Source organism: Empidonax traillii, unplaced genomic scaffold, assembly GCF_003031625.1.
Source record: "Empidonax traillii isolate 1590-97213 ecotype Southwest subspecies unplaced genomic scaffold, ASM303162v1 scaffold128:size1411021, whole genome shotgun sequence".
Classification (NCBI taxonomy): Eukaryota; Metazoa; Chordata; class Aves; order Passeriformes; family Tyrannidae; genus Empidonax; species Empidonax traillii.
The window spans coordinates 152,520-172,718 of record NW_020955321.1 but is presented as its reverse complement, the minus strand read 5'-3'; the positions used below and the strand labels follow the sequence as shown (position 1 = coordinate 172,718).

The window sequence follows — 20,199 nt, the reverse complement described above, 5'->3', positions numbered from 1 at the left end:
TCCAACATGCTGTGACCCCCTAGAAGTTACCCAGGTTGCAGCTTTTGGGGCTGCAGGACTCTGTCCTGGCACTGGAAATACTTGATTTGCATGTGCTCTTCCCCTGCGAGATGGCTTTAATTCATGTTATGTTTTCCAGAGAGTTCAAGTTCTGAACATTTAATAAACTAAGAAGTAAGTACATAACCCTTGAAAGTAATAGGTATTAAATGCTCCCCTTCTCTCTCACCTCACTGAACTCCTGGGTATATTCCCCCTGCAGTTTACATCTGTAAGTGCAGTACTGCAAGTCCATGCACTTATTACAGCTCTTCTGGCTCAACCTTTCAGCAGGGGAACTGCTCAGAACACAGTGTTGCTTCCACCAGAAATAAGATTAGAATTTTCCCTTCCTTGCCAAGTAGTTTTTCAATTAAAAAAAAAAAAAAGGGAGGGGGGTTTTTATAAACTAGCAGAAAATAATAAGGTATTTTAATTAGGAAAGGGTGTACTAGTACAGATAAAACTCCCCATGCTACTTTACATTGCTGGAATTCAGTCCAAACTCTCTGTCTCTTAGGAGTTCAGAGATGCTCAGTGCACATGCCTCACCTCGAATTTTCCAATCAGTACTACAAATGTTAGCTTCCAAAACGAAGGAAACCGATTGGCTTGAGGTACTTTTTTGGGAGTAATTACAGTGGATATGCTGGGTCTTGTATGGCTCTCACACCTCGCTAATGAGTATCAGCGTGGCTGAAGAGCTGTAAGGACAGGCTCCAGCTGAGCGGTTCAGCTTCCACGTGCTTATCTGACACAAATCTGGTTCTGCATCAATATTTACGTCACCTCACCTCTTCCTTTTGACTCCCCAAGCAGCTGAGTGACTGTGAACAAGGTCACTGTGCCCATTTTGGTAAAGACTTACATTTAGGAGCATTCTTACTCAGCCTGACTCTGGTTACTGTTTTCACTACCTTGCTTTTCTTTTAAGCCTTTAAAAGAAGATACCTGCTCGTTCTGCTTCTCCAAGACTTCCAAATGCTCAAGCTGAACTTTTTTCAACTGATCCATTTCCTTTGACTGCTTCATTGCCAGCTGTAATGGAGAGAAGACAATTGGGGGGGGGGGGGAATGCAAGACGTTATTAACAAGTAAAATAAAAACTTACTTGAAACATATACACATATATACTGTCATCCCCATTTAGATGGCAGAAAACATCACAGGAGGCTATTATATCACCCAAGCTTAAGAAAAACTATTAACACAGATATATTGTACATATTGCATATGATACACAGAATTAGCAAACACACAAGAATGAACAGTAATTCTGTTAATTTGAAACAGATTCATCTTATATGGATGTTAGGTCTTTTATGCTACACGTATGTGGAACAAAGCAATGACAAAATCTACTAGAGCTGGATTCCCAACACAGAGAAATGAAAAAGAATATCCAGAAACAGTGCCCAGTGACTTGGTCAAGGTTATAGTTACCCTTTTTCTCTCTTCCAGGAACTTTTTTGTGTTGCTGCTGTTCAGTTCTCTGACTCGCCTAAAAAAAAAAAAAAAGCAAATGTTGACCATGAAGACTCATTGGAAAAAAATAAACCCAAAAGCTACAACAGGGTAGAATCCCAAACTCTTAGGGTATATTTTGGTTTTAGAATATCTGTACCACGTGGGGCTAACAGCAAATTGTACAATCCTGGGGCTACACACTTTTACACTTACATTAACAGCATGATCGAAAACTTGGCTGTTGTGAATGAACTTTGATTTTGCCCTCACTCAAGAGTGGTAGACAAAACTTTAAAGAATGTTTAATTCATTTGTGCACCCCTTGCTGCACTCTGCCTTCAATTTGTTTTGGTATATAAAAGGTGCTGCATCTCTTAACAGTGGGAAAAATCATCTGATGATCATATGTAAAATTACAGCTTATCGATGCTGGAAGGTTCTTAAAGCTGCTATTTAGGCAAAAACATAAGCATACAATTAGTATTTACATAAAATACCTAAATGCAAAGTGTCTCTTCCTAAGATTTCTGTCACGAAAGAGGACAAAAATAGTTCAAAGAGGTGAATCAGCCTAATCACAAAGCCTGAAAACCAGAACTGTATTTAGCCTTGCTTTCAGATCTGCAAGCAGATTTATCTCGGAGTCATTTCTGGGGTCTGACATTACCAAAGCACACAGTTACCAGGGGCTCTGACAACTCATCTTCCTGATGAGCTGGGAGTGTGCAACACTCCAGGGACTCAGTTCAGCACGAACGGGTTCAAGCTGATTGACCAAAATAGCCCAGTGCCAAGGAGGGAATGTAAAAGAGGAAAGACTGAGCCAGATGGCAAGCCCAAAGACCAGGGGAAACCCTGAAGGCTGATGAGACAACATCATGTAGGCTCTGCTTTCAATCCCTTTTCAGTAAGGCCCTCATTCCACTTAAAAAGCAAAAGAGGATAATGCACTTGAAGTACAGTCATTAAACCCCTTACAGATGTGTTTCAATGTAATTGATTAGACCTACTCTAGTCAGTCACAGATGATCAAGGCATTACATTTATTAAAAGGACAAATACGAGAAAAATCATTATTTTTTTCTAAAGCATCTAAAAATACATTCGGCATAAAAGCCTGGTTTTAATAGAATTAATCCATGAGTTCACCTGTCAGCATTTGACAGCATCCTCCCCTCCTCAGGAAGGGAGATCTGACACTCACCTCTCTCTTTCAGCTTTATTTTTGATAGATTTGTCTTGGCTTATGGCTTTGCTGTTCTCCATAGATATTTTAGCCTGGTTGGCACGCATCTCCTTGCTTTCCCTGGGGAAAACCAAACACAGTCATTAATGCCTCAGATGCGGTTGTTGTGGAGGTTGGTTTCCTCTACACTGTGGTTGATTTTGCCCTTGAGGAATTAAGGAAGAGGAAAGAACAAACCACATGAAAACTGCCTTCCTTGGGGTAGACTTTACACAGTTTGAGCAAGCATCCAGAAATCTCCATTTGTTCCAGAGAATATAATCTAGAAAGATCACTTTAATGCATTTTGTACACTGTGAATGCTGTAAAAGGGTATAAAATACCCTCTTTTCTCCCAACTATAAGAGTTGTCTTAGTATGAGCTACTATCAGCCATTTAAAATTTATTTTTGACAGCTTAAATTTTTTATTAAAGAAGTTTGGTGCCTTTTTTTTTTTTTTTTTTTTAATCTCCAAGAGTTCATAAGGTGAAACATTTCCCGGATAGAGATTTAAAAGCAGTGGTATCACAGCAAAAATTAGACTGGGTTCTAAAAAATGCTGTGTTGAGAGCACACTTCATTCCAACAGCCCCTTCTCCAAATAAGAGCTTTTATTTTCTATACTGAATTTGAAGTAATTTTCAAGCACACTGTCTTAAGAGGAGTACTGCAATAATTTATTTTTATTACTGTGCTCAAGGATATGAAAAAAGTTAGCGTAGGTGTTCAAATTGATTTAGCCTGTTTGCATCAGATATAATTTTAGAGTGAAAGAAGTTAAGAGGATTAGAGGACTACTGTGCATCACTGATGATTGCAAAGTGAGGCCTTGGTCATGGAGATGGTTGAAAGAGCCAACACAACTATTTATTTTGCAGGTATAATCTAGGTCTGAGCTGCACTGCTGATAGGGTCTTTTCTGGGGCCGCTGGGTTTTCACTTGCAAGAAAAATAAAAGATATTACTAACAGAAGAAATGAAAAATATTATCTTCCTTTTAAAATAATCTAGAAGCACTTGTAGATGTAGATGAATCAAGCAATCCTTGATCCTAAAATAGCGTTTCTCAAAGTAAATAAGAAGTTGCAGTGGCCAAAGTTCCAGTGTCAGCTCAACCTCCTGGCCTGGGGCCTTCAAGTTGAGTCTCCAGTTCAGCAGTAAAAACACCCTCCCTCTCACAAGCAGTGGTGGTGCCTGTAGCCAGAGGTAACTGGAAGAAATAAATAAGCCAGGATAGTAAAGAAAAAAATAATAAAAAAAAAAGGATTCTGAAAAACATGGCGTGGCAAGATTTAACTGCTGATTCTCCACTGTGTCACATTGACTGCAACTCTGAAACTTATACAGACGCGTCTTTTAAAGGGATACTTGAGGTGTAAGTCTATCCTTGGTATTTATATATATGTATTTAGATGACATTGAAGTGCATTAACATGTTATATCACCAGTATTGTCTGAATGACTAGAAACCTCTTCTTCTATTAAAAAAGCGCCACCACAGAATTTTCCTTTCTCTCGTGTCATTTTACCTGGAGTACAGAATGCTTGTGAACAACAGCTTCGTGTCCCCAGTTTCTGAAATGCTGCAGGATCACTGCATCCAGGGGAGTAAAGGTAACAGTCTGAGGAGGTGGGGGGCACAGCATCCCCAGAGTTCAACCAGCTGCAGGTTTTTAGTAGTGTCTGCTGCCTTCTGCTTTGTTTTTAAATGAGCTCAAAGCACAAACTGTAATTGCTTTTTGTAGTGCACTTGGAAGGAAGGTATCTACCCCTCCAGCAGATAACTGCATCATTTTAGATTATTGATCCCTCCTCTCAGCCCTGTGCCCTCTGCTGTGATATCCACCTCATTACCCCAGCTCACAGAGGGGGAAGCAGTGAGAACATCATGCTGAGAGCGTGGTCCAACCTCCCACATCACCCTCAGACAGATCCTTTTTTAACCATGGATACCAGAGCTGTCTCTTGGCTGCTACATACACCTCTACAGATAAATGCATATGTCTTCCTACACACAATATATGGCATTAAAAAGTCTACCAGTTATTTAGTGTGAAGTCTTCTGAAATATTCATAAATTCAGATAGCCTTAAATTTGTTTTAAACAGGAAATTCCCCGGTCTGCACGTTTAGGACTTCCACATGAATTCCCAAACACACTAAACTGCAATGAATAAAGCAGAAAGAATATTGAAGGTTGGTACTCCTGGGACAGCTGAGAAGAGAAAGTTCTCAGCATTTATCAGGATGAAGATTTTCAGATCTAGTTCTCAGTAGCTCTGAAAGTGGAGCAATACATGGACTGAACACAAATGATTTCTAACAAGAAAACAAGATCCATTGCTAAGAACATAAGAATTATGTACAAAAAATGACAGAGGGCTGCATAAACATAAGAAATTCTAAATCCTAAAACTGTGAGGAAAAAAAGCTTTTAAAAAATTTAAACTTTGTCCTAGTGTACATATGACAGCTGCCTGGAATCACAGCTTCTAGCAAAGCTTAAAGAGTATGAAAATACATATGGAAAAGAAAACAAAATTCTGTTAGTTCCACAGGGTATTTATTAGCAAATTATCTTTTAAGTATTGTGGTGAATAGCAAACAGGATAGAAAAAAAGACTCAAAAAAAAACCCCCAAGAAAGCGATGTGATTTCCTGGGCTGTGTATGATTTGGAGATACAGCACCAAGGACTGGCTAATAACTTTTGAATTACGAATTTGTATTATAATTTAACAATTTCTGGACTTCATATTTGACTGCAGGACCCTTGAATAGATGGGTTAACACAGAGATTAACATAAAGATGAGCTCACTACCAGCTTTTTGCTGGGACAATTCTCTGTTGGATGGAAAGCTTGCGGGTCCCAGCATGTGTTCTCTCTGATGCAAAGATAAGCTGTTTTTTTCACTCAGGAGTTTAAAAAATCATTTCAAATCCTTCTTCAAATGTGATTTCTTTATTCCCTTCCCCCCCTGCTTTTTATGTGAAAGATGTTGAAGCCAATTACATACAAATCTACATACATATGTGTATATACATGTGTATGTTCATATGCTTTTAAGCTGTTTTGGATAATAGATTATAGCATAAAAAAGTGATTCTCTATTACTGTCATTCTTAGCACTGGGAATACGATGTGTATTTAATTTTATTTAATTTCAAATGGGCAGGATGGTTAAGTGTTAAAGCAGCAGTGTCATGCACTATCTTCTGTATTCCCAGTGACATTGTATGAAGATAAGTCAGCAGTCTAATGTAGCTTATCCTGCAGCCCTTTGTTTTTATGATCTCACTTTCCATGGATCTTTCATATAATCAACAGTGCTACAAACACGAGTCCATAACTGACAGCAATTCCAAAGGATATTTCCATATTTGATACTTCTCATTTTCCAGCCTCTGAATTCAAGTCTCAGGGTGAAGTCGATGCAAACTGCCTTTAGTGAAGCTCAGATAATGCAAACCAGCTAAGAAGCACATTCCTTCACCTCCCTAAACCTGGCCTGATCACTTCTTTCCCTTCTCCCACGCATTCAGCCCAGTATCTCTGACAGCAGTGCAGAGCTGCCAACACACAGAGCAAACCACGACCCACAGCAGACATAAACCACATTAGCAGGTAGCACTGCCCCGCTCACCTGTCATGGGAGAACTTCAGCTGCTGGGTTTGTTGTTCGTGAGCGTTAATCAGCAGTTTCTTCAGCAGTTCACACTGTTGGTTCAGGTGCAGGTCACGGATTTCCTGCTCTTCGGCGCTGTGCGTGTTGATCATCTCGGACCACTCTTTAGTGTGCTGAGCCACAATCTCCTTGACCTGTGGGGAATTCACAGCAGCTTTGTTAGAGGTGCTCAGACAGGCTGGGGGATCAACTCTTCCTGCTGCTGAAGGTGACGTAAAGACCATCAGAAATCAGGTTGTAAAGAATGCAGCTAAATTGTAAAAAAATGCAGTTACACTAATGAAGTTGCCTCACAGGGTAACAAAGCCACCAAGGACACTATACTATAAAAACAGATGTAAACTAATTATTAAAACTTCTGAACTTAACAACAGAAAAATGTAGTGAGCAGGATTTCTCTGAGGGCTTAAAGACAGTCTTTCATTTTGTGGAGACAGTTTTACACACACAGTCAGTTTACAGAGAAATCCTGTGTTTAATACAACCTGAAACTGAAGATGGGCTACATATCTTTGGTTTATATTCATTAAGTCAGCAGGGAATCTGACAAGGTTTCTTCTCTTCCTTATCTCCCAAGACTCACAAGAATAATGAGATTAAAGTTTTGGAATGTTCCCAAGAGACAATATTAAGAAGTCTAAATCACCAGAGTTGTTATTATAATAACATATCACACTCAATAAATTCGAAAAAAAGCTAATAGAAAAATAGGTTTTATTATCCTTTAATAATTATCTTTGGGTATTCTGACATGCTATCCTACTTTTCCATAGATGGTGTATAAAATGTGCTTCCCAATAAACCTGTTTTCAGGTAATCATTTGGACTGCTACTACAGTAATTAATAACATCTGGGTCATCTTCTACCAAAGTAAACTTGATCTTTTATATGAAAAATCACCACAATGGGACTCAGAAAGTAAGAAACTGATGCCAGTATTTCAGCTCCTCTGAAGGCCCTCTCATGCTGCCTAATAAAGTTGGACACCTAATAAAAAAAGGCAAATAATTTTGGAACAGATCAGGGCCACCACTACCTAAACACCAGATTTGCATTTAACTACAGCTAAACAGTGGTCCCACATCAAAACAGGTGAGGTTGGAGGCAGAAGCAGCTGATAGAGAACAACCTGGAGTTTTCTGCAGCTGTCAGAAAACAACAAAAGCATTCTGAGGTAGAAGCTGGTGCGACTAACACAGGTCTAAATCATCAGGGTGTTTAAGAGTGAGTGTACCTCCAGCAAAATGAGCTATGTTTATTTTTGTGCTCGTGGGTGAATGTACTACTAAGCCAGAGCCTGTCAACTATGAAATGATGTGAAGGATGAGGAGCAGTCAGAGGGAGTAGTGTTTTTACTAAGATGTTCATGAGGCAGTGCTTCCTTCAGAGCTAGAAAAACAGGAGGATTTCATTTAAAAATGAGTCAAAATAAATGCTTGGGTTTTGGTAGGGAAGCAAGTATTTAGTGACTCAGCTGCAAAGACTGTTTACAAAGCCCAAGTAAACGCAGGGAAACAAAGACCCAAGAGTTCGTTGCAAATAGATAACGTGATAATTGTTTTAAAATGATTAATGTTATTAACTAGTGAGGAACGTGAAGGCAGGAATTCTGTATCTCAGGTACACTGATACCAAAGAATCATATCTCAAGCTGGAAGGGAATCATAAGGATCATGGATTCCAACTCCCAAAGAGGAACCCTGCAAGGAGACTACAGCAAGTACTACAGTACCTTCAGAATTTAACCTGAGAAGGAAGTAATCACAAAAACCCTGTCTCTGTTCATGGACAGATGTGCTGCTAATTCCAGAACCAGCATGCAGTCTAAGAAACAAAACTTGTTTACGAGTTTTTCTCCAGGGATGTGAGAGGAAGAGAAGCTTTCCTTTAAATTAGGTATCCACCAAACCAGGAGTCTCATTTCAGGTACAGCAAGATATAACCTGATGAGAAGGATGTAAGGGATGTGCCAAACACCAGTTATAAGACTTCAAATATGACTCAGGATTCAGAAGAACTTAGAACTCATGGCCATTAAAACATCTGAAATCCAATTTTGCTGCAGATCTGTGTTACACTTCAAAGTTCAGATGTAGTAAATGCAGAGTACATCTCTGCTTTTCTCCAATTTATTAGCATCATAGTTAAAATTACTATTTCATTTTCACTGGGCTGTGCTCTTATCCTACTTTCCACTATTAAAGCAGAGTTGCTTGTCCTAAAGGACAGGAAAAATAACCATTAGCTAACTTCTCTCTTTCCTGTTCTACAGACTCTGTTTGCCAGCCTGTCCTTTCATCTGTTCCTTCACTGGGCCTAAGAGACTAATTAAAATCTTGATAAGGAACTTTATTTTGCACAGCTTATACGCAAGATGTTTGTTCAGTCACTAAGTTCAAGCAGGAATGATCTTTGAAGAAATCTTTCCTTTTTTTTTTTTTATCCTTTTCATCCTCTGCCTGCTTGATACAGGGATCCACTTTTCTAATGCAGGGGACTAATTTGCATTTGCTACGTTAATTGTGTGTGAAGTACACGTTGGGACACTCAGATCTAATTTAAATATTTCATGTCAAGCTTGGGCTGGACGTTCCCTCGTGACAGGAGGAGTTTTGTTACATGAAGAGGTCTCTGGTGCTAAAGGTGGAAATGCATATTGTGGCACAGAGCTGCACCGGAGGACATGAGCTGTAATTAAAGCTGAACCATCTTCCAATCTGATATCAAAATTAGTGGGCCAAATGCTGTGAAATGCTGAACAACTGTTAATTAATCAAACTCCCACTATATCAGTGTAACGCATTCAGCATCTCAGAATTTAATCTAATTTAATTGCACCTACATTCATCTAAGATAAAAGTTAATTTCCCTGTGGCCTTGAGCACTGTTTTCCAACCTGTGGCTTGCAAACCTTTGAATGATCTCCAGGAATAATTCAAGGGCCAACACACAGAAACTGAAACAAAAGAAGTCAGTTAATAATCCAGACGATTTTGATGGAGCCACAGTGAGCAAGACACTGGAAATCACTGGAGAGAACCAGAGAGGTAGATGACTTACAGAAGAGTTCTTTGGGAATTATCCAGTACACAGAAGCTTGGCATTTCAAGTCTTATATTTGAGTCTTACATTTAAGTCTCCTTTCAAAATGTCATCCTAAAACCTGTCATGGGAGTGAACAAAAAATCAATCTTTTCTTTTTTTTTTCCAGATATGGATTAAATTGAAGGGAACCAGTCTGAAAGCAGGATTTTAAAAGGAACACAGCCCAGAAACTGCATATGTTTGTGGAAAGGGAGAACCTGAGTCACATTTATTGGATTTGGAAGATTAATGAACATTTGGATGCCTCTTGTGTACAAATGAGACCTCTTGACTCCAGACTGCAAATGACACAGGTGAGAAGCAGAGAATTTTCTATGTAATATAACTTCAAATGAATTTTGGAGCTTATGTCTGGATGATTAGGAGCTAGTGCTCCTCAGAGAGTTTATTTCACTAAGAGATTAATGAATTTTGTATTTTCTAGGTTGCCAATAAGTTTGGTTTTATTTAAGGCACCGGTTCTAGACTTTTCATAGGGGAAGAAGATGGGGAGACAAGAGAGCACATTAGCTTTTATTCCTGGGGGTTTGCTACGTGTTCAGCTGAGAGGGCAGCAACAAGAAAACAAACCTGTTTAGAAAACCAAGATCTTCTCCATATGAAATAATAAAACTAAAGAATAAGAGTCAAAAGAAGACAAGATGAAAATGAACTGATTCTAGTCTCAAGGATGTGGATGTGTATTTTCTATACTTGTCTGATTCTTTTCACAGGTTTCAGCTTTTACTGGGTCGGTCTCCAGTACACTCTTCTCCCTCCAGATGTTTTGCACATGGATGAGCCTTCTGGTGTCCCTGCCACCCTCTAGTCTGGATATCTTTCAGAAACTTGAAAGCAAGTCAGCAAGTCACGGATAAAACTGCCAAAGGGAATAGGAAGTCAGAGAACACAAGAAGTACAGAAGTAGAGAGGAAGCAGCTCTAAGAGACTCGGTGTGAACCACGAGCTTTTCCAAAGCTGAGTCCCAGAGCACCTTTATTCTCCAGCATGCTGAAGAAAACAAAGCAACTACACAATTGGGGGGGGGGGGGAAATTACTAGAAATAAGAAGGCACTGGGTCCAAGAGCAACTTGGATTCCTCCTCCCCTAAGAGACAGACCAGCAAATGTTGTCCATGGCGACAATGACGGAAAATGAAAAAGACGCTTCTTTATGGATATATTTTGGGGAAGTATTTAGCATCCAAATTTCATGTAACACTTATTCTCTTTGTTTAGCTAAAACCAACACAAATGACCAGTTTTGCTTCATGAGGAATGAATATGGCACTTTCTTCAATTCAAAACAGCAGGAAATTGATGCTGCTTTTAAAAATTCTTTGAAGAAACACTTTTAGACACTCAATTACTCCCATTCTTTTCAACATGCTATTATTGCTGAAAATCATGCATATGCTTCCAAGAAAATTAACTACCAGTTGGGTCTCAAAAATCTCCCTTTCAGATGCGGCATGTGTTAAAATTGGCTGTTTGCTTACCTTAGATTTGTGATCTGATGTTAGTGTCTGAATTTTAATTTCTGTTTCTTTCTTCAACTCAACACAATTACTTCCCCTAAAAAAAAGGAAAATTGCAAATGTGTGCCACAAGTTAAACATCTCCCCATTCAGTCAGCTCTTACTAATTAAAATGTTAATCAAAGTTGAAGTGCCGCAGTGTATTGGAATGAAATTATTTCTTCTGGCAATTTATTCGCAACTTACAAAATATTGTTGGATTAATGATTATTCAATTCAAACACCACATGATTAATTCTGGATTGGCCCTGCAATTATTCTGTTGCTGAGTATGTGTCAGGCACCTCCATTTATGATACTTGGTTCCTTTTCCAGGCTTAAAATACCTTGCCAAGAAAAAGCAGTTTCTGCCTGCAAACTTACAGGCATATTCACTGCCTTGCCACGGGTTTATTCTCTGTTTTAAAAGTCATTTGGCTACTTCTGTTTTGTCTGAGGAAGAGAAGAAAGAAGCCATTTGATTAATTACCTCACAGGGCGATCTGGGAATCCTAAATTTGAACACCTACTGGAAATGTAGGTGTCTCCCTGCGAGAAAGCAGAAGTGAATGGGTTGCAAAGAAAGTGCTGGACCACACCAAGCCATAGGGATGAATCCAAGCCACTGGATACCTCGTGTGACTTGGAAAGCAGTGAATCCCTCACTCCTGCAACAAGACTTCGTGCTTGGGTCAAGCGTTAAGGGGGTTGAATACCAGTTTCAAAGCTTGTTTAATGCAGGAGGAGTGTGGGATTCCAAGGAACAGGCTGGCAAAAAGCCTGGAGAAGGCCATCCTGAAGCTCCCCTGACGTGCCTGTGGGTTAGGAGATGGATGACTTCTACCTCTCACCCAACAGAACTGCCTTCACTAAGTCCAATTACTCGGGCTGTGCTCTGGGTGGCATGAGAAACTATTCCACTGCAGCTCCTACAGGAATTTCAATTCCTGCCTCACCAAAGTCAGTACGTTCTGGATTTGAAGGCTCACGAGCTCCATCATTAACAATCTTTTTCCAGTGAAGGGTTTTTGTAACAGAATACAAATTCACACAGTGTAAGCCTCTGTTATTTTGTTTGGAATAACAGAATATATTGAGAGGGGTCTATTTTAACATCACTGTAATATTTCTGTGTCAGATTATCCACTGATGTAAAGTGCTACAGCTCTACTGAGGGGATGGAGCCACGTTCATTTATCACCTGCAGCTGGCCCTAATAAGAACAGTCACCGCCTGACTGCAGAAACATTAATACATGCTTGCTCTAGAAAAGGAGATTTACAAAACGCTTAACAACTTTAAATCCTATTTTATTATTAAAGTACTGCTAAATTTAGGGAAAATAGCTGAAAATTTTATCATCAAACAGTACCAGGACAGCCCTTAATGAAAATAGCAGTGTGGTGTGTCTCATGTTCCCAAGGGCCACCAGAAGGATTCGTCATTCATCTTCTAGCCACAGCAAGGGAAATTTTGTAGATATTTCTAACGCTCTTTTGACACTTTAGAAGTAATCTAAAGCCATAAGCAGAGGTTCTGACCACTGTTACCTCTGCCTGAAAAAAAACCTCAACAGCTGGAGGGAATTTGATTATCCATGTGGGTAGCTGTGATCAGTCTGGCTGTAAGGAATACATGATTTGTGATACACCGTGCAAGAGATTGGTTCTTTGGTGAATCAAACATATTTTATCCCAAATCAGTCTAATTAATTCAATCATTGGACTCTCAGAATCCCAGACATCAAAACCACCAGCTGATCCCTTCTTCTGATATCTCAAGGCAACTTCCAGCCAGTTTGGACACTGGACATGAGGGAATTGCCTTCAGCTGCAGTGAAGAGTCCACAGTTAAATCATCAAGTCCCAGCAGGGAACAAAAACCCAGGGACAGCACAGCCCAGGGTCACATATCCCTGCTCACACACACGCAGACAGATTAATTTCTGGACAGTCTGGGTAGATCAGGAGGATCTTTATGTGCTCTCACTCCATTTCAGAGTGGGAACACAAACATACCTATCCCCAAAAGCCTCTCTGATATTTTTGAGCATTTGAAGTGTATGACAGAAATAGCACAGGGAGCAAAATCCTGTCCATCTGTCGGAGAATTAGCATGTGGTTAAAAAAAATTCTACTCTGCTGAACAATATGCAGTTGACATTTGTCACACCATGTGGCAGGAACAGACCACAAGAAACTGCACAACGAGATCAGAAGAGAAAGTCCTCTACAAACCTATCAAAGGCCTTTTTGTCAGGAAATCACTGTCACTTTCAGAATTAAAGCCTCGAAAACACATTTTACATGCTCTTTTACAACCTTTATGGCTTTCAAAGGTTCCAAAAGGACAGCCAAGGAAATGGTGCATGTCCTGTACTCACTGAACCCAGGGCTCTGGATTCATCAGGTCATTTAAGTTCAATCAAATTTTTAAGTCCCAACCTTAAAAGTGTTCACTTTTAAGTGTGTCCTTTAGTACACTGCCCAGCTGGGGTGTGCAAAAGCACCTTGCTGAACAGGCTGCCAGGGCTGCATTCACAAAGATCTTGAAGGAAGCCAAAATATTTGGATACGGAATTAAAAAGTGTTTTCACAGAAGGTCTGTGCTGATCCTGGTTTTGATCTGGCTGTTAATTAGATACCAACAGTTATTCCTGTAAAACTGAAAGAGCCATCAGATGACAGAGAGCTCTGGAGTCCATGGAAAGTATGGTAAGGAACATAGTGAATCTTTTCACTTTGTAGTGAATCTGCTTCTGGAGTGGTCATTTCCAACTTTTTTTGTCTTTTTTTTAACTCACTGACAATTTAAAGCTACCATAAAGGCTTTGGTGTCCATGGAGGAAGTGTTATAAAATTAAGAAAAGATGCTGCAAGCAGCCAGTGAAGTGATCTCAAACTGGAAATCAAATTATCAGCTACTTTGGTTAAAGCTCTGGAAAGCATTGTTATCCAGAGCTTCCTATTTACTATTTATTGCACAGAGACAGCCATTAGCACCCTTAACTTTCTGACACCCAAACTTCGCTGTTTTGCCAAGACATTCAGAGGCACTGGCTTCTTCTCAGTCCAACAGGAACACTGAGATTCTTTAATACCAGGGCACAGGGAAGCCTTTCCACCCCCATGAATAATTATGGTGCAGTGTCTGTGGATTGGTTCACTGCCTCTGTGGTAAATAACCTGACTGTAATTATAAATCCAAGTAATCAATAACCTATTGCTGTGTCACTTTGAAGGAAGTTGAATTAAAGTCACATTAAATTAATCCATCCTGCAGCTGTCCCCTTTCTGTTTGGAGAAGTAGTAATTTTCTACAAGAAAATACTTGAATGAGAAATATTTGGGCGCTTACAGCTCTCCTATGTTGGACAAAAAAGTACAGCATGACCTTTTTAAAGAGTTTGTGAGCTTTCAATAATTTAGTGAGGAGAATTCTCCTTACCTTGTTTACTTCTGACAGTCCTATTTCTGTTCAATTGCAAGTTCACAACACGCACACTCAAAAAACCATCTCCATTCCAAATAATTTATATAAAAAGCACTGGTGGAAGAATCCAGTGCCAAACTCTTCAGTGTTCAGTGAGTGAGTTCGTTGCCAGATGACAACAATACGAAATTAAGACTAACTGTTAGGATAGCTGGATATAGAACTGAAGTAATCCCTGCTGTCTCCAGGACATGTCTCCAGTCAGGGGGCAAAAGGTGGAGAGGAGAAACTTGCTGCCAGGTCACACCACAGCTGCAAGGCAGCAGCAGCTCCTGCTGCTGAATTCCAAATTAGAATTAAGACATTTAAGTCCCCCAGTATCCCCCAGAAACCTTTCTGGGACAAGGGGGAGATTCACACAGATAATATCCCAGGCCATCAGCTACTGCAAATCAAAACATCTTCACTCAAGTCAAAGGAGTGGCACTGATTTATCCTGGCTACTTTCTGGTCATGAGGGCTCCTGAGGACCTTCAGCTCTCACTGAACACAACAGTGACCTTCCCTGGGGAGCACAGTGAGACCAGATCAAACCACAGAGACAAAACCTCGAGGCAGCTCCTTCACTTCTGCTGTTAAAACTCTGATAGCAGAAGACCAGAGAAAGGCAAAGAGAGCACAGCATTTATGGCCTGTTGCTAAAGCCTTCAAGCAGCTCATTCTCAGTTTGATGGAGGATGTTGCTTCAAGCTGCAATCCATTCACTTCAGTGACCTCTTTACGAATCATTTACTCCAGACCACAAAAGCATTACATCTATTTTAATTCTAAAAGATAATAATTAAAAAATTTAAAATAATATCTTACCCCTTCTTCTTGATTGCCTTCTCTAACATCTTCTCGTATGAGACCTTTTCTTTATCATACTGGGCCACTATTTTGTCAATTTGGGTGCAGTGCAACTTCTGCATAGCGCTGTGCTCCTGGAAAACAGCAGGGCCAACAGATAACTTCGACAATGGAATTTAACCTGGTTTAGCCATCTGATATTAAACATCCCAGATATTTCACAGTAAGCACTAACACATTTCTTCTTTGGTTGAAAAATCACGACCTGCAGTGAATCTTAAAAATATGGTACACCTTGAAACAAAATAATGATGGGAAAACCTAGTATTTTTGAATAAACATCCATTTAAATGCAGTGTAAAAAATCTGATTTACAAGCTCAGATCGCATCATTCAAAGTTTCTGAATGCAAAGGAGAACAAATTTCAACCCATTCCCCCCTTCCTCTGCACATCTCATACTGAATACAGTGACAGCCCCTTGGCCACTGCATTTCAAATAGCTAGTTAGTTATGGAAGGGGAGGAGAAAAACTTTTCCTATGATAAAAAGATGACTCACTGAAGCATATTAAACACTGGAGTGCGTATACAGACAGTTCCTTTCCACTACAAGACTGTACCAGAAACAAAACACTTCACTTAGTGCTTACATTTACACTTCATTATTGAACTTGACTTCATACTCTCCTTTATCAAACCAGCTGCTCATAATGATGCAAATATTTAACTAGCACAGAAAGCACTAAATATTGAATTTGCACTACAATAGGAATAACTGTTCATTAATTTATGTTATTTTATTAATATCCAATTGCTCCACATTTTATCTGTGACAAAAAGAACTTGTCTTGCTGTTCTACTGCTCTTTGTTATTATTTTCTATACACATTTGCCTTATCACTGCTTCTTCCTCTAAAAACACTAATTAAACACTACTTTTACACTCACTTTTACCAAAACATTAAAGCAAATGTTGCAATGCTCTTTAATATGTCCATCTCCTTGCCTTTATAGCTTTGTATCTGCTTGTGATGCCACCCCAGATCATTTACCTAAACAGTGCTCAAGATCTAACTTGATTAAAAAAAAAAAAAAAAAAAAAGAGATAAACCAATGGACATCATTCAGACATATCAGCTGTTCTGCAGCTGCAAAGTAATATTCATACTGGGAGGTTAAAGTTACTTCAGGGAATGTAGGTAGGAAATACTTCAAATGCAGCTGAGGTTTGTTTGTGAATGTATTATTTAAAGAAAAGCTTATTTTTGCAATATGCAGGAGGGGCTGGACGTATTATTTTAAAATTACCAAAAGCACAGGTTACCAGAGCTAAAATTCAAAAGAAGCTATTCCTAACATGGAGGAATTTTTTAATGGTGACAATTGCAATTATTTGCCACTGTTTTTCAAAAGCCAAACACAAGGAATACTATAGGCTGACAGCTTCAAAATGGGCTGAGGTTTGGATCAAGAGCAATCACCTGCTCTTCAGCAATCCCAACAGCAGCACATGCAGACTTAATTTTTAGAGACTAAATCAGCCTGGAGAATATTCACTCTGCCCCCTCCAGCTCGCCCTTCCTTCACAGCCAGGGCACAGACTAAGCAGAGGGTTTTGGTCACTAAGAACAGTGACCTTTCTGCCAGTCTAATGATTCCTACCCTACTTAGACCAGAAGTCTTATTTTTCCTACACAAAAGTGAAAAAACAAACAGTGGAGACTGTATCTCCACCAGCCCAAACATCTTTCTTTAAAAAAAAAAAAAAAGGATTAATAGCAAAACCACCATAAAGAGAAGCCATAGTGTGCAATGTGTCTCTGTGTGTGTACACTGGGTATTACAGCTCTAAGGAGCTATGCCATGATGAAAAACCAATTAGTGATAATTTGCAGAGAGATTTTAGGGGGATGTTATCGTAGCTGCTGGAGTCAAAATGGTTGAAATGCTGAACAAAGGTAAATAAATGACAGATAACATCAAAGACATGCACTGACAGAGAGTGCTGTGCTCTGAAAAGCCTGGCACCAGTTAATTTTTGTATTAATCTGGAAATGTGGTATCTGTATCAGTTCTATCCCCTGAGAAAACGAATTATGTGTTTTCATACAGAGCAACCAACCTCCAACCAGCCCAGGATTTCAGAGGAGCTGCTACTGCTTCTCTACATCAAGCAGCAAACCTGTTTGCTTATTCCTCCAGATCTCTGGAGTGTTTCTGGTTAAATGAGAGCCTGCCTATTTCTGGAACTTTAAAGTTCAGTCTTAGTGCTCAGGGCTCCTCAGGTTGATCATGGATAACTAACTGCACAGCCCTCCTGCTCCACCGCAGCTGATGAAATGCATTAAGAACAGCAGTGAGTACACACCAAGCACAGCCCTAAGATCATCTCTGAGTTAACGTGGTTGCACTTTCCTGCTCAGACTCCCTAAATTCCAGAGGCTGCCCTTTTAGCAGGGCATGCTCTAGGCAGGCACTTTCCTGTTAGGACAGACTTGCACCGTGTACTTAAGACCAGCAGGACCACAGGCTGGCTCAGACATCAAATAGCTGTGCTTGAGCTAATGCTGAAAGCCCTTCTGAGTGCACAGCATTTTCAGACTGTGGCTGGCAATTTTTTCCTCAGATTGGAGGAAGCAAGTGCAAGCCTGAACAGATGGATGTATTTTTTTTTTTTAATATTAGCAAGCGCAATCTTGGCTAAAATATCCTTCCACTCCTGTGGGTCACACGTACCAGGGACACACACCACCGAGCAGTCTGTTTCCTTCACAACCACAACACCATTTCTACAGCAAACTGATGGATGTCAGACAAGGAAATGACAAATTAGTGTTTAAAAATAAGAAGACCCCTCAAAATTAACCCTGTGAAGGGCCTATCCTCGATGCAGCACCATCTCCTATCATTACTGACTTTCCTTCCAAGCTGCCTGTCAATATGCCCTGCAAGAGGGAGCTGATAAAATCACTACCTGAGAAAGGTGAGCCTTGGGTGCCTATGTGGGTCAAACCAATGTGCACCGAACCTCAGGGAGACGTACAAAGGGTTGCTGAAGGGCAAAAGTGCTCACTGGAGCATGGTTCAGTACATTTAAGACACATATGCCTCTCTTGGTGGTCCGACTACTGTTCCTTAGTCCTTCCCTACAATTTAATTAGGAGCTGCCTGAGCTAGTGAGCACTGCAACTGTTTTTAATTAGAGTACGTGGCTCAGAGTTAACGACCATACCTTTGCATGTTTCTTCTTTAAAGCATTCAGCTCTTTCTGCTGTTTCTTTAAATGCTTTATGTAAGCCTAGAAAGAGAGAAATTGGATCAATTTTCCTCCAGTCATATTGACTTTAACCAGATAAAATCGTGGCTACTCGGGACAAGAACGAGGAACACATCTTGAAAAGCTTGTGCCCATCCTTACCTTCATCTGTTTTAAATCTTCTATCTTCACTTGAGGAATGAGGTCTATACCTAGGAAGGTATTGATACAGTTTATCTTAAACTTCATATGCACTAGTACATCTCACACTTATAAAATTTGAGTTTTACCACAGAAATCTACATTTAAGTTAGCTATTAATGTTTTTCACCGCATAAAAAAAAAACAGTCGCAGGTTAATGAGAAAATTATTCATCAAGGTACAGCTAAGCTACAGTTAATTTCCTTTTCCAATGCACTGCTCAATCAACTGCCTGGTGAAAAAAGAAACCAATCAATGAGTGTATTTTAATCTCTTGCAGTTCTGAAGTGTCAAAACACAGCAATCTAAGAATTGACAAAAGCCCCTTTTCAGCAAACGTAAGCAAAGCATTTATGAACATTAAAACTGAACCAAGCAAACTTGAGAATTTTGGTCCAAATCTGGAGATTGCTCTGGCACCACCATCTTCCAGAGGGGAGGTTTCCTGGGTAAGGTTCTATGTGACTACATAAAGGGTAACTCAGGGCATATTTCTCAATTTAAAACAAAGGAGTGAAAATTTATCTGTGACCTGTATGAGAATGAAGGTAAAATGTGCATTTTGGTTAACACCAGGCTGCAAGAAAAGGAGCAACAGTGCTCTCCAAGGCTAAAGGAGAGTTAAAAATGGAGGAGAAACACAAAAGAAGCGGAAATTCTAATGAAAATTCAATACAACAGGCAAATCAATCACACAAGACTAACTGTACTGTTTAGATGAATGAAAACAGGTTTGGATCCCTTTAACTGCAATGCAAACAAAACCTAATCTCATCTCATGCTTATGCTTTAATGAATGTTTTGTGACATACTATGATTTCTTTAAAACTACTAAGCACACCCTACATGTAATTATTAATAAAAATGTCAATACAATGCCATGACAGTTGTAATTTTCAGTTTTTTTTCCTGAGGTTTCATACAAAAATATTTGCCTGTACATAAAGACACTGCAAACATAATTAGTTAACTTGCTCTTAATAATGTCTGTGGACTATAAGATTTCCCCTGCCTTGAAAAGGACTTTCTGGCTTTTAAGGTGAATTTAACTGGAAAATATTTAGATGCTGGGGGAAAAAATAAAAAAAAAGCAGGGGGGAGGGAAGCAATCTCCTTAGGGAAAATGTTTTTTTTTCTTTTCTTAGAAACATAAGATTCTGCTCAAGTATATGGTATCAACGTTAGTCTGGTAAATGAGACTGGAAAAGATTCAGGCACAGATAGAGGCTGAAAACCACAAATCACTTCACTCTTACTGAAAGTCAGAGGAAAAAAAAAAACCTCCAACATTCTTGTGAATTTGAAAGCCTTCCCCAGACACCCTGCCCTGCTGGATCAGTTAATTTTTGGTCATTAATTCAACAAGGTGAGTTGTGTATCATAACAGTGGTAGAATTATTCAGATCTTAAGAGATCACAGAGACAGACAATCCAAAAT

At 39.5% G+C, this 20,199-nt stretch overlaps 1 protein-coding gene across 6 annotated transcripts in view; it reads right to left on the bottom strand.

The window, feature by feature from the left end:
* Nucleotides 1-20,199, bottom strand: part of PLCB4 (phospholipase C beta 4) — a 177,875-nt gene that overhangs the window by 5,741 nt on the left and 151,935 nt on the right. For all 6 annotated transcript variants that reach the window (XM_027883548.1, XM_027883552.1, XM_027883551.1 and 3 more), the window contains 8 exons: nt 18,722-18,771; nt 18,536-18,601; nt 15,321-15,436; nt 11,004-11,079; nt 6,378-6,553; nt 2,711-2,812; nt 1,483-1,540; nt 991-1,077 (listed from right to left, as the gene is read on the bottom strand). In XM_027883548.1, coding sequence (XP_027739349.1) covers nt 991-1,077; nt 1,483-1,540; nt 2,711-2,812; nt 6,378-6,553; nt 11,004-11,079; nt 15,321-15,436; nt 18,536-18,601; nt 18,722-18,771 — 731 coding nt within the window. The remainder of the gene's footprint in view (nt 1-990; nt 1,078-1,482; nt 1,541-2,710; nt 2,813-6,377; nt 6,554-11,003; nt 11,080-15,320; nt 15,437-18,535; nt 18,602-18,721; nt 18,772-20,199) is intronic.